Below are 12724 nucleotides of genomic sequence, written 5' to 3' on the forward strand. Positions count from 1 at the left end.
GGCTGCCGACGCCCTTCTTCCTGGCTGGTGATTTTCCTGCTGGATTCTTGGAGACCAGTCTGATTCCTGCATCTCAAAGCTAAGTTTTTCTGCTCTGCTTTGTACTCTTCAATTTTGTTTTTATTTTGCCTTGTTTTTTGGGAGTTCTGCCATCCCCGGCCGGGGGTGAGCTAAATTCCATTTTTGTCTCTGATCTGTTGATCTTTTGCTCTGTCTTCAGAATATACCTGAGTGCTGATATAGTCTTTTGAAGCCTAGCGACTTCAGGGCCTGTTTTTCCTATCAGTCGGTTGGCTCATTTTGATAGGGTTTTTGCAGATGGCAGACAGCAGCTTTCCTATCCTGTCCTATGTAGTTAGCTTGGGCCCCATCATTTGCTCAACCTGTTGTGAGTTCATTTTCCCCTTCGTCACTGAGGTCTGGTGAACTCCCTATTCTGGTAAAGGAAGGTAATGAGCCTGATTATCAGGCACCTGAGCCTATTGAGGATGACTGGCTGAGTGGAGTCACAGACTGGATATAAGGCTGCCGACGCCCTTCTGCCCTGCGGGTGATTTCTCTGTGGACTTCTAGGACACCAGTCTGATTCCTGCTCCTCTAAAGCTAAGTTTTCTGTTTTGCCTGTTAGCATTTTTGTTTTGTTTTTTGTTTTCCTTGCTTTTTTGTATTCTGCGATTCCCTGCTGGGGTGAGCTGAATCTCCTTTTGCCTGTAGCTCTGTCTTCAGAATATTCCTGAGTACTGACATAGCTTTTTTGAAGCCTAGCGTCTTCAGGGCCTTTTTCTCTGTCAGTCTGTTGGCTCTTATTTTCATAGGGTATTTCACGGATTGCAGACAGCAGCCTTCCTGTCCTTTTCTATCTAGTTAGCTTGGGCCCCGTCTTTGCTCAGTCTATCTTTCTGTCTGTGTTAGTATTTTCATCTTGCTTCACCGTCATTATATGTTGGGGGCTGCCTATTGCTTTGGGGTCTGCTCTGGGGCAGTTTAGATTTCCCCTTTCTTTCTTTAGGCCTATTTAATTCTCCGGCTGTGATCGAGGGGTCTAGGGCATCGTAGGAACCCCCCACGGCTACTGCTAGTTGTGTTGATAGGTTCAGGGGTCTGCAATCCGATAGCTGCCAACTTCTCTGGTTTTCTGGACTTAGCTAGCATTTCTGTTTTTGCCTCCTACGGTGACTCAATCATAACATCAACCTATCTTTCTATCTGTGTTAGTGTTTTCATCTTGCTTCACCGTCATTATATGTTGGGGGCTGCCTATTGCTTTGGGGTCTGCTCTGGGGCAGTTTAGTTTTTCCCCTTTCTGTCTTTAGGCTATGTAGCTCCCCTGCTGTGATCGAGGGGTCTAGGGCACCGTAGGAACCCCCCACGGCTACTGCTAGTTGTTGTGGATAGGTTCAGGGGTCTGCAATCCGATAGCTGCCAACCTCTCTGGTTTTTCTGGACTTAGCTGGTATTTTGTTTTTTCCTCCAGTGGTGACTCATCATAACAGAATCACCAGCCATACCGCAGATCCTAGGGTACTCCATAGCAGGAGAGATTTGTAAAAAAAAAAAAAAAAAAAAAAGAGGAAAAAGTGTCTGAATTTTTTTTTTGTGTGCATATTTTTTCCTCTATATCTCTGAGGCTGTAGGGGGAATTTTTCTCTCAATGGAGATGAAGCAATTGTCTGATCGTGTGGAGCAGCTCGCTGCTGAAGTGCGGGGAATTTCCGCCTATCTTGCTCATTCACATGCTGCTGAACCAAAGATTCCTACTCCAGATGTGTTTTTTGGGGATTGGTCTAAATTCTTGAATTTCAAGAATAATTGTAAATTATTTTTTGCCTTGAAGCCTAACTCGCCGGGGAACTCCGTGCAGCAGGTTAAAATTGTCATCTCTTTGCTGCGCGGCGATCACCAGGATTGGGCGTTTTCTTTGTAACCTGATGATCCTATTCTGAGTAATGTGAACGCATTTTTTCAAGCCTTGGGGTTGTTGTATGATGAACCTAATGCTATTGATCAGGCTGAAAAGACCCTGTTGGCATTAAGCCAGGGTCGGGATTTGGCAGAGTTGTACTGTCAAAAATTCCAAAAGTGGGCGGTCCTTACTACCTGGAATGATGGTGCCTTGGCAGCCCTCTTTCGGAAGGGTTTGTCAGAAACTGTAAAAGATACTATGGTGGGATTTCCTGTTCCCTCTGGTCTTGACGATTCTATGTCATTAGCCATTCAGGTGGATCGGCGTTTACGTGAACGCAAAACTACACGAGAGATGTTGCCACCTGTTGAACAAATGTCTGAACCTATGCAATGTGATAGAGTTTTGTCTAGGGTGCAACGTCAGTTCAGAAGGCGTAATAAGCTGTGTTTTTTTTGTGGAGATGCCTCGCATATTATTTCTGTCTGCCCTAAACGAGAGAAACGTTGTGTACACACATTTTCTGTGGGTGGTGTTCAACCTAAGTTTCTTATGGCAATTACTCTGATCTGCTCCCTGTCCACATTTTCCGCCAAGGCTTTTGTGGATTCAGGAGCAGCTCTGAACCTGATGGACTTGGATTTTGCTAAACGTTGTGGATTTCCTATGACACCTCTGCGGACGCCTATCCCTTTGAGGGGTATTGATGCTACTCCTTTGGCGAAGAATAAACCTCAGTTTTGGACCCAGGTGGTAATGCGGGTCTCCCCAGACCATCAAGAAAATTGCAGATTTTTGGTGTTGCATAATTTGCATGATACCATTGTTCTGGGGTTTCCCTGGTTGCAAATCCAAAATCCAGTTCTGGATTGGAAATCTTTGTCTGTGGTGAGTTGAGGTTGTCGGTGTGCCCTTAGTGATGCTCCTGTTTTCTCCACCTCTCCCCAGTCGCATGATGTTCCTGACTATTTGGCTGACTTTCATGATGTATTTAGTGAGAATGAGTCTGCGTCTTTGCCTCCTCATAGGAGTTATGACTGTGCAATTGAGCTGAACGCGGGGTGTAAATTCCCCAAGGGTCGGCTTTTCAATTTATCTGTACCCGAGCACGAGGCTATGCGATCCTATATTAAGGAGGCATTGGAGAAGGGTCATATTAGACCATCCTCTTCACCCTTAGGTGCTGGTTTTTTTTTGTGGCTAAAAAGGATGGTTCATTAAGGCCTTGTATTGACTATCGTGCCCTCAACAAAATTACTATTAAATATCAGTATCCGTTACCCCTGATTTCCGATCTATTCTCCAGAGTTAAAGGTGCTTGCTGGTTTACCAAGCTTGACCTCAGGGGGGCGTATAATCTTATTCGCATTAAGCATGGGGATGAATGGAAGACGGCGTTTAATACTCCGGAGGGACATTTTGAGTACCTGGTGATGCCTTTTGGGCTCACTAATGCCCCTTCTGTCTTCCAGTGCTTAATGAACGATATATTCTGAGACTTGGTGGATAAATTTTTGATTATCTATCTGGATGATATTTTGATCTTCTCCAAGAATTGGGACTCTCATGTGGAACATGTTCGGACTGTGTTCCGGATTTTGAGGGAGAATACCCTGTATGTCAAGGGATCGAAATGCCTTTTTGGGGTACAGAGGGTTTCATTTTTGGGATTTATTTTGTCTCCGTCAACTATTGAAATGGACCCGGCCAAGGTACAGGCCATTTATGATTGGGTTCAGCCCACTTCTTTGAAGGCCCTCCAAAAGTTTTTGGGTTTTGCTAATTTTTATCGGAAATTTATAGCTAATTTTTCTGGTATTGCCAAGCCATTGACGGATTTGACTAGGAAGGGTGCTGATGTGCTGAATTGGTCTCCGGAGGCTGTTTCTTCCTTTCAGGAGCTGAAGCGAAGATTCACTTCTGCTCCGGTTTTGCGGCAACCTGATGTGTCACTCCCGTTTCAGGTGGAGGTGGACGCTTCTGAGATTGGTGCAGGAGCGGTGTTGTCCCAAAAAGATCCTGTGACATCTAAAATGAATCCTCGTGCTTTCTTTTCCCGAAAGTTCTCCCCATCCGAACGTAACTATGATGTGGGGAATCGGGAACTGTTGGCCATGAAATGGGCATTTGAGGAGTGGAGACATTGGTTGGAGGGAGCCAAACACCAAGTCGTGGTCCTTACTGACCACAAGAATTTGATTAACCTGGAGTCGGCCAAGCGCTTGAATCCTAGACAGGCCAGGTGGGCCTTGTTTTTCACACGTTTTGATTTTGTGGTCTCTTTTCTTCCAGGCACTAAGAATGTCAAGGCAGACGCCCTCTCTAGGAGTTTCCTTGCTGATTCTCCTGTTGTGACTAAGCCTGCTACCATCTTAGGCGAGGGGGTAGTTCTTTCTGCCATCTCGCCCGATTTGAGACGTGCTCTGGAAGAGTTTCAGGAGGACAAACCTGAGCGTTGTCCCAGTGGAAAGTTGTATGTTCCTGACCAGTGGAGGAAGAGAGTGATGTCTGAAGTTCATTGCTCTGCATTGGCTGGTCATCCAGGTATTTTTGGTACTAGAGATCTGGTGAGTCGGGTCTTTTTGGTGGCCCGCCTTGTCTCGTGATGTCAGGAATTTTGTGCAGTCCTGTGGGACTTGCTCCCGGTCTAAACCTTGTTCTCGCTCTAGTGGCTAGTTGATGCCTTTGCCGGTGCCCAGGAGGCCATGGACCCATATTTCAATGGATTTTATCCCTGATATGCCTGTCTCTCAGAGAATGACTGTTATTTGGGTGATTTGTGATAGATTCTCTAAGATGGTCCATGTTGTACCACTCCCTAAGTTGCCATCTTCCTCTGAGTTGGTGCCCTTGTTTTTGCAACAGGTGGTTCGCTTGCACGGGATTCCTGAGAACATTGTATCTGACAGAGGAGTTCAGTTTGTGTCTAGATTTTGGAGGACTTTCTGTTCCAAGCTGGGAATTCAGTTGTCCTTCTCCTCTGCGTTTCACCCTCAGACCAATGGGCAGACGGAGAGAACAAACCAGACCTTGGAGTCGTATTTGAGATGTTTTATTTCTGCTGATCAGGATGATTGGGTTTCATTTTTGCCCTTGGCCGAATTTGCTTTAAATAATAGAGCTAGTTCTGCCACTTTGATGTCACCTTTTTTTTGTAACTTTGGTTTTCACCCTCGATTTTCTTCAGGGCAGGTGGAGCCTTCTGCCTGCCCAGGTGTTGACACTGTGATGGAGAGAATGCACCAGATCTGGGACCAAGTAGTGGATAAGTTGTCTCCCAGGAAAAGGCCCAGCGGTTTTCCAACTGGCGTAGGACCGTTGGTCCCCAGTTTAAGGTGGGCGATATGGTTTGGTTGTCATCAAAAAATATCGCTATGAAGGTGGCTTCTCCTAAGTTTAAGCCTAGATTTATTGGAACTTACAAGATTTTGGAGATTATTAATCCCGTCTCTTTTCGGTTGGCTCTTCCTGTCACATTTAAAATTCATAATGTGTTTCATAAGTCCTTGTTGAAGAGGTTTGTTGAACCAGTAGTTCCTGTGGTGGCACCTCCTGACCCTATATTGGTTGAAGGTAACATGGAATATGAGGTAGAAAAGATACTGGATTCCCGTCTAGCTAGACGGAGACTCCAGTATTTGGTTAAGTGGAAGGGTTATGGTCAGGAGGATAATTCCTGGGTCTCTGCCTCTGATATTCATGCTGAAAGATTGGTGCGTGCCTTTCATCGGGCTCACCCGGATCGCCCTGGTGGCATGGATGAGGGTTCGGTGAGCCCTCCTCAAGGGGAAGGTACTGTTGTGAGTTCATTTTTCCCTTCACCATTGAGGTCTGATGAACTCCCTCCTCTAGTGAAGGAAGGTAGTGAGACTGATTACCAAACACCTGGGCAGCTAGATGATGACTGGGTGGCTGGAATTGAGGACTGGATATAAGGCTGCCGACGCCCTTCTTCCTGGCTGGTGATTTTCCTGCTGGATTCTTGGAGACCAGTCTGATTTCTGCGTCTCAAAGTTAAGTTTTTCTGCTCTGCTTTGTACTCTTCAGTTTTGTTTTTGTTTTGCCTTGTTTTCTGGGAGTTCTGCCATCCCTGGCCGGGGGTGAGCTGAATTCCATTTTTGTCTCTGATCTGTTGATCTTTTGCTCTGTCTTCAGAATATACCTGAGTGCTGATATAGTCTTTTGAAGCCTAGCGACTTCAGGGCCTGTTTTTCCTATCAGTCGGTTGGCTCATTTTGATAGGGTTTTTGCGGATGGCAGACAGCAGCTTTCATATCCTGTCCTATGTAGTTAGCTTGGGCCCCATCATTTGCTCAACCTATCTTTCTATCTGTGTTAGTGTTTTCATCTTGCTTCACCGTCATTATATGTTGGGGGCTGCCTATTGCTTTGGGGTCTGCTCTGGGGCAGTTTAGTTTTTCCCCTTTCTGTCTTTAGGCTATGTAGCTCTCCGGCTGTGATCGAGGGGTCTAGGACACCGTAGGAACCCCCCACGGCTACTGCTAGTTGTTGTGGATAGGTTCAGGGTTCTGCAATCCGATAGCTGCCAACCTCTCTGGTTTTTCTGGACTTAGCTGGTATTTTGTTTTTTCCTCCTTCGGTGACTCATCATAACATAGGATGCTGAATGATCGTAATGTATCTCAAGGTAGGTGGCCTTGAGATGAAGGCTTGATTATGTGCTGATCAGCAGAGCTGATCTTTCGTGCCAATATGTTAGGGAGAAGCTACCTACAAATCCACCCAGGGGTGTGTTTAAAAACGCCTATAGTAAAGATTATGTGAGTGTGCTTGTAGAACCTGTGATGAGGTCATAGCCATGTGATCCGGTGGGCGTGGCTACAGACCATATAAGGTGGCCAGGGTAGGTCACATGAGTGAATGCTTGGACCCGGTTGGTCCATTGTGGAAGGTCCCGCTGGGAGATGGGGCTTCCTGCCTGATAGCACGTGAATGCTGTGACTAATGGCTGCAAGCATCTGACAGTCCCCAGGGGAGGGAATGAACGCCTGCAGTGAGCTGAAGCAGCCATGAGGTAACCCTGACAGGGGATATAAATGTGAGGCTCGAGAGCCTGTGTGCTGGACATTGCACAACCTGTATGACTACAGGATAAACAGAGTGAAGCTCTGTCATGGACGCTATGCTGTTTATATGAACTTTATGTTACTGCTGTGGGTTTATGATGCCAGAATAAACCGCCTGGATTGTTAGTGTTTTATGGAAAACCTGTGCCGGACGTGATTATTTGGCTGCCAAGCGAGTGTCTCCAACCTTGAATGACAGCGCTACCTTACAACACGTTCACTATAGGGGTGTTACGTTCGTACTCAACGTAGGCATGAGGGTGTTCAGCAGCCCATATTCGGACGTTATGGCGATGAACATGTCCACAGATATGGAAGGTCGCCTCATCGCTAAACACAATCTTCTGCAAAAATCTTGCATCATTGTCGATCTCATGAAGCATATCTGCAACAAACGTGCATCGTTTGGGTCTATCCGCCGGTTTGATAGCGGGCAACAGCCGCAATTTGTACCCCGTAAAACAGAGACGTTTCTTTAACACCTTATGAGAACTGTAGCCTTAGGTGTAATTGTCGAGCACACGCACGCACAAATTTTTTAGGGCTCCTTAGGTCGCTATCCCGTATAGCCTCTACAGACTCGTCACTGACTGATGGCCTACCAGAACGGGGTTTCTCCAAACTGCCGGATTCCTTCAACTGCTTAACCCACCGAGTAATGTTATTCCTATGTGGTGGCGCTTGGTTGTAAAGACGCCGATATTCACGTAGCACTTTTCTCACCAATTCTGAAAACTGGGAGGGTTTTCCTTTTATTTGGAGCAGATTTCACATTTCTATTGTCTTTTGTTGCTTTCCTGTGACTGGTCAAAAGTGCACCATGACTTTACGGACACACTGTATATGAATACGCCTAAATAAAATCTTGAAAAGTTTTCCCCCTCCCATATTCTAATGTGCCACAAACAGGAAGTTGATATCACCAACCATTCACATTTTATTTAGGTGTATCCGTATAAATGGCCCACCCTGTATATTCATTGCAAATTATAGGTTAAAGGGGTTGTCCAGGCTTGGTTCTTATATCTGCTGTCATTCTGAGACTGCAGACTTGTGAATACTCACAACGTGCATTGTGCATGCTGTCAATTCTCTAGTGCTGGGAGTGGGTGGACATGTGACCCCAAGTGTGCAATTTGAATACTTCCAGCCACATTCCAATTAGACGTGTCCGGCCTTGCTCAATTCTCTTGTATTGAGTGAGGCAGCACACGTCTAGTCAGTATGTGACCGCATGTATGTAAATCGCACACTTGTGGTCATATGCCGCCGCCAGAGAATCCCGAGAGCACGCACACTGCCTGCTGTGAGGATTCACAAGTCTCGTAGCAAATGTTTCACCAACACGAAGACACACTTCTTAATAATATTGGTGCAATAGACACTAATTTCATTCCAACTAGATGGCTTTTAGAAACCATTTTATGTGTTAGACTGGCAACACCTTCTCCTTCCCACTGCACTCCCATTATACACGGGCTGGAGTGACAAACAAATGTGTAACAGTTAACAACTTTACAAAACAATTGTTTGATCTTTTGACTTCTTATTTGTAGGCCTTAATACATTCTACAAAACAAAGAATATAGACTGTTGTATTTGTCAACCCCAGGTCACATCACCCCCCATGATAAAGGCTGGGGTCGAACAGCTGCAAAATACTGATGAAACAACCAGTTGCACAACAACAATTCATGGAGGTGTTGGTACTGTAGTATTATAAACGTATATGGAGAAGGTTTGTGCACTAAGCATGGTCGTGAGTCGTGACAAAGCTGTTAGCCAGACTTTGTGCACCACAGATGTCTGTAAACAGCGCTATCATTTATATTACTAGCCAGCCCCCTCCATGAGTAGTCTGTGTGAATGGTTCTCATCAGTATTTTGCAATTGTGCTGCCTCCGGTATTATCCTGGGGATGCTGCATTAATTTTGTGACCTTGTTAGGTTGAACAATAAGAAATGTTCACTAGTTGCCTGCTCCTGGCCCAATGGATATTGATCAGTGTGCAGACACAGTAGGATGTAACCTCTCTTTGAGCAATCTATGGCACAGCTCCAAGGGAGCGTTATTAATAATAATATAATAATAAATTTTATTTCTATAGCACCGACATATTCCGCAGCACTTTACATTTCAGAGGGGATTTGTACAGACAATAGACATTACAGCATAACAATAATCACATAGATCATAACAGATACCAAGAGGAATGAGGGCCCTGCTCGCAAGCTTACAATCTATAAGGAAAAAAGGGGAGACACAAAAGGTGGGTGGTAACAGTTGCCCTCATTGTATGGACCAGCCATAATGTTAAGTGTGTAACAGTACAGACACAGAGGGCTAATGGAGGCATAAAGCATGTGGGAACATGATGCAGGGAACCTGGTTATGGTAAAACTTTTGACTGTGCCACACAGGGATAGATTAGGTTAATGTGTTGAGGCGATAGGCCAGTCTGAATAAATGAGTTTTCAGGGCACGCTTAAAATTGTGGGGATTGGGGACTAATCGTATTGACCTGGGAAGTGCATTCCAAAGAATTGGCGCAGCACGTGTATAGTCTTGGAGAGGGGAGTGGTAGGTTCTGATTATTGAGGATGCTCACCTCAGGTCATCAGCAGAACGGAGGGCACGGGTAGGATGGTATACTGAAACAAGGGAGGAGATGTAGGGTGGTGCTGAGCCATCAAGGGCTTTGTGGGTGAGGGTAATAAGTTTGTTCTGGACTCTGGAGTGGATGGGTAGCCAGTGTAATGACTGGCACAAGGTAGAGGCATCGGTGTAACGATTGGCGAGGAATATGATCCTGGCTGCAGCATTCAAGACAGATTGGAGGGGGGAGAGTTTGGTAAGAGGGAGACCGATTAGAAGAGAGTTACAATAGTCAAGACGAAAATGAATAAGAGAAACAGTAAGAGTTTTTGCGGAGTCAAAAGTAAGAAAAGGTCGAATTCTAGAAATGTTTTTTAGGTGAGATAAATAAGGACCTGTAATTTTACCTGTTGGGAATAAAGGTGTTTATAAACTAAAAGAATGCCGGAAAATAAGGAAGAAAAATTTTTAGAAAAAATAAAGGATTATGTTTAGGGAAGTGAAATAGAAAAAAAAATTGAAAAAAAAAAAGGGTAAAAATAAAAAAGTGGAAAATAAAAAAGATATATGGAGAAAATGAAGAAATTGAATCAAAAGAGATAGCGGATAAGATGGGTGTGGACCAGGCGTTCCAGGAGTTTAGAGATGAAGGGAAGATTAGAGACAGGTCTATAGTTAGCGGCACAGTTTTAGTCGAGGGATGGTTTTTTAAGTAGTGGATGTATGATGGCATGCTTAAATGAGGAGGGAAAGATACCAGAAGAGAGAGAGAGAGGTTAAATATTTTAGTTAGGTGAGGGGTGACAGCAGGGGAAAGGGACTGGAGGAGATGTAACGGAAATGAGTCACTGGTGCAAGTGGTTGGGCGAGAAGATGCAAGGAGCCTGCTTACTTCTTCTGTGACTGGTTCAAAATCAGAGAGTGAGCTAGATGCAGTGGGGGAGGGAGGACAGTGCATGGTATGAGGTGATTGGGAGATAATTTCCTGTCGGATCTGGTCAATTTTTTCTTTGAAGTAATTGGCCAGATCGTCAGCTCGAAGCTCCGTATATTAATCCAAATATAGGTTTATATATCCCCTGTAAGGGGGCTTGGATAGCTCTAAAATGGGAGTGATCGGATGTATTCCATTGGTTAGTGGGTTGGGCAGTGAGCTAGTCCGTGGGCGGGTCCATGAGGTCATCAGGCTGGGTTGGTACATGAGATCATCAGAGTGGGCGTCATCATGGGCGGATCCATGTGGTCATCAGGGTGGGCGTCATCTTGGATACCAGCACATGGTGTGTGGTGAAACAGGAAATGGCAGCCATCTTTAGTGTCACACTTTGATCTGAAAGCGCTCATGTAAGGTGAAATAATACACTTTATGGGTAGTTCCTTTCAATCTCTTACGTCTTGAGGTTAAGTATTTGATCTTAAGGCTCTTCTCAACAACCTGTGTTGGTAAATACAGCAGCTTTTTGTGTAGAGTTGCTTCTAATAAAATTTTCACCGTTTTCTCTCTTTCAGCTATGCAACCTCTTCTAAAATGCTAGTTTTGTGCAGGGGTCTGCAGACAATGACTACACACCATCAGACAGAAGGAGCTGTAACCACATTAAAGGCAGCAGAGTTGGTGACTGCACTCTGTGCATCCATGAACATAAAGTTCCATAGGATGGAGTACAACACGCTGCTTTCTGAAACCACCATATTGGACCCAAGATATAAAAAGTTGGCCTTTGACGACGCTCAAGCTGTTGATGAAGCACTCAAAAGAATAACATCAGCAGCCAGATGTTACAACATTATCCGACCAGGAGACCAAGGGAGGGAAGCCAAAGCAACGTCTTCTGTATGGAGGCTCTTTGATGAGAGAGCAACAGGAGAAACTGCAGGAAGGAATCCCTCTGCAGATGCCAGAATTGAAGTAAGAGGCTATGGTGAAGAGCCAATTATACAACGATCTGCAGACCCACTGACCTGGTGGGAGGCCAAGACTTCGATATACCCCAGACTTGCCAAGGTGATGGCAGAAAGATTGTGCATCGTAGCAACATCTGTACCTTCTGAAAGAGTCTTCTCAAAAACAGGACAGATAATAACAGAAAGAAGAAACCGGATCAGCTCAGAAAAAATGAAGCACCTAGTCTTTCTCAATGCCAATCTACCCTAAATCTATTCTTCAAGTGATCTTCTCACATTGAAAATGCCGTCTTGTCTGTAGAAACCATGTCATTACACCAGAGGAGCTGAGCCGATGAATATATGGTGTGACAGGGCCACTGGCACAGTGTACGAGGGGAGATATGTGTCACTGCGGTTAACGGCGTCAGTGATATGACACCAGAGCATTTTTCTCCAGCACACTACGTGCTGTGAGGGTTAAGTTGCATAAAAGGGATGACTGTATTTGGACCTTCATAAAGTGGACCTTCTCCCACCCGCTCCATCTTCCCTGGCAGGACCTGTGGTGATGTCACAGGGGTCCTGGTTAAATACCTGAACATGTGAGACAGTGGCTGTGGTGTCTCGGGAGAGGAAGCCCTCCCACGTAGCTCCAAGGAGGAGCAGAGGGCATTGAGACCTGCAGAGGAAAGGACTCTGTTACCCTTTGTTTTTCTTCTCCCTTAAGCCAGAAAGGGTCTGTTTAGTTTTGTGAACCCTGCCTTCATGTATACTGACTCCAATAAACCAGCAGGTGTTTCTCCACAAAAGTGTTCTGTGTATACCTGAAGAAGCAGCCAAGCGCGTCATCCCCTCACAATGGTTTTGTAGCCTAACATTTGTAATCAGTGTCGGACTGGGGTGCCAAGGCCCCACCACTAACATTCACTTTGGGGGGCCCACTTTTCACCTGCATACAAATATTACACTGCCCTCGTTCACAAATTTACCTATATGTCTATATAATAATAAACTGGGTAGTTTTGTTTAATTAATGATGAGATGCTGCTTTTATAAGTGAATCAATTGAATTATGCAAAGTGCTGCCTATAGAGTGGGGTTGGGGGGCCGAGATCTGCACTGGGGCCCACCGGAGGATTCCCCTGTTACCCTATGGACCAGTCTGAGCCTGTTTGTAATAACTGGTATTTTATTAATGTAAAGTTCTGCTGCCCATGCTGAGGCGGAAGGTGTTTCTGGGAGTACAGCTAT

The 12724-nt window shown here is 45.2% G+C and overlaps 1 protein-coding gene across 3 annotated transcripts in view; it reads left to right on the forward strand.

Moving 5' to 3' along the window:
• Positions 1 to 12503, forward strand: part of LOC141060414 (zinc finger BED domain-containing protein 4-like) — a 40462-nt gene extending 27959 nt beyond the window's left edge. For all 3 annotated transcript variants that reach the window (XM_073556658.1, XM_073556659.1, XM_073556660.1), the window contains one exon: positions 11096 to 12503. In XM_073556658.1, the coding sequence (XP_073412759.1) occupies positions 11096 to 11741 (646 nt within the window). In that variant the 3' untranslated portion in view covers positions 11742 to 12503. The remainder of the gene's footprint in view (positions 1 to 11095) is intronic.
• Positions 12504 to 12724: the final 221 nt, after the last annotated feature.

This window comes from Dendrobates tinctorius, unplaced genomic scaffold (assembly GCF_039654945.1).
Source record: "Dendrobates tinctorius isolate UK_male_01 unplaced genomic scaffold, ASM3965494v1 ptg000237l, whole genome shotgun sequence".
In the NCBI taxonomy this organism is placed as follows: domain Eukaryota; kingdom Metazoa; phylum Chordata; class Amphibia; order Anura; family Dendrobatidae; genus Dendrobates; species Dendrobates tinctorius.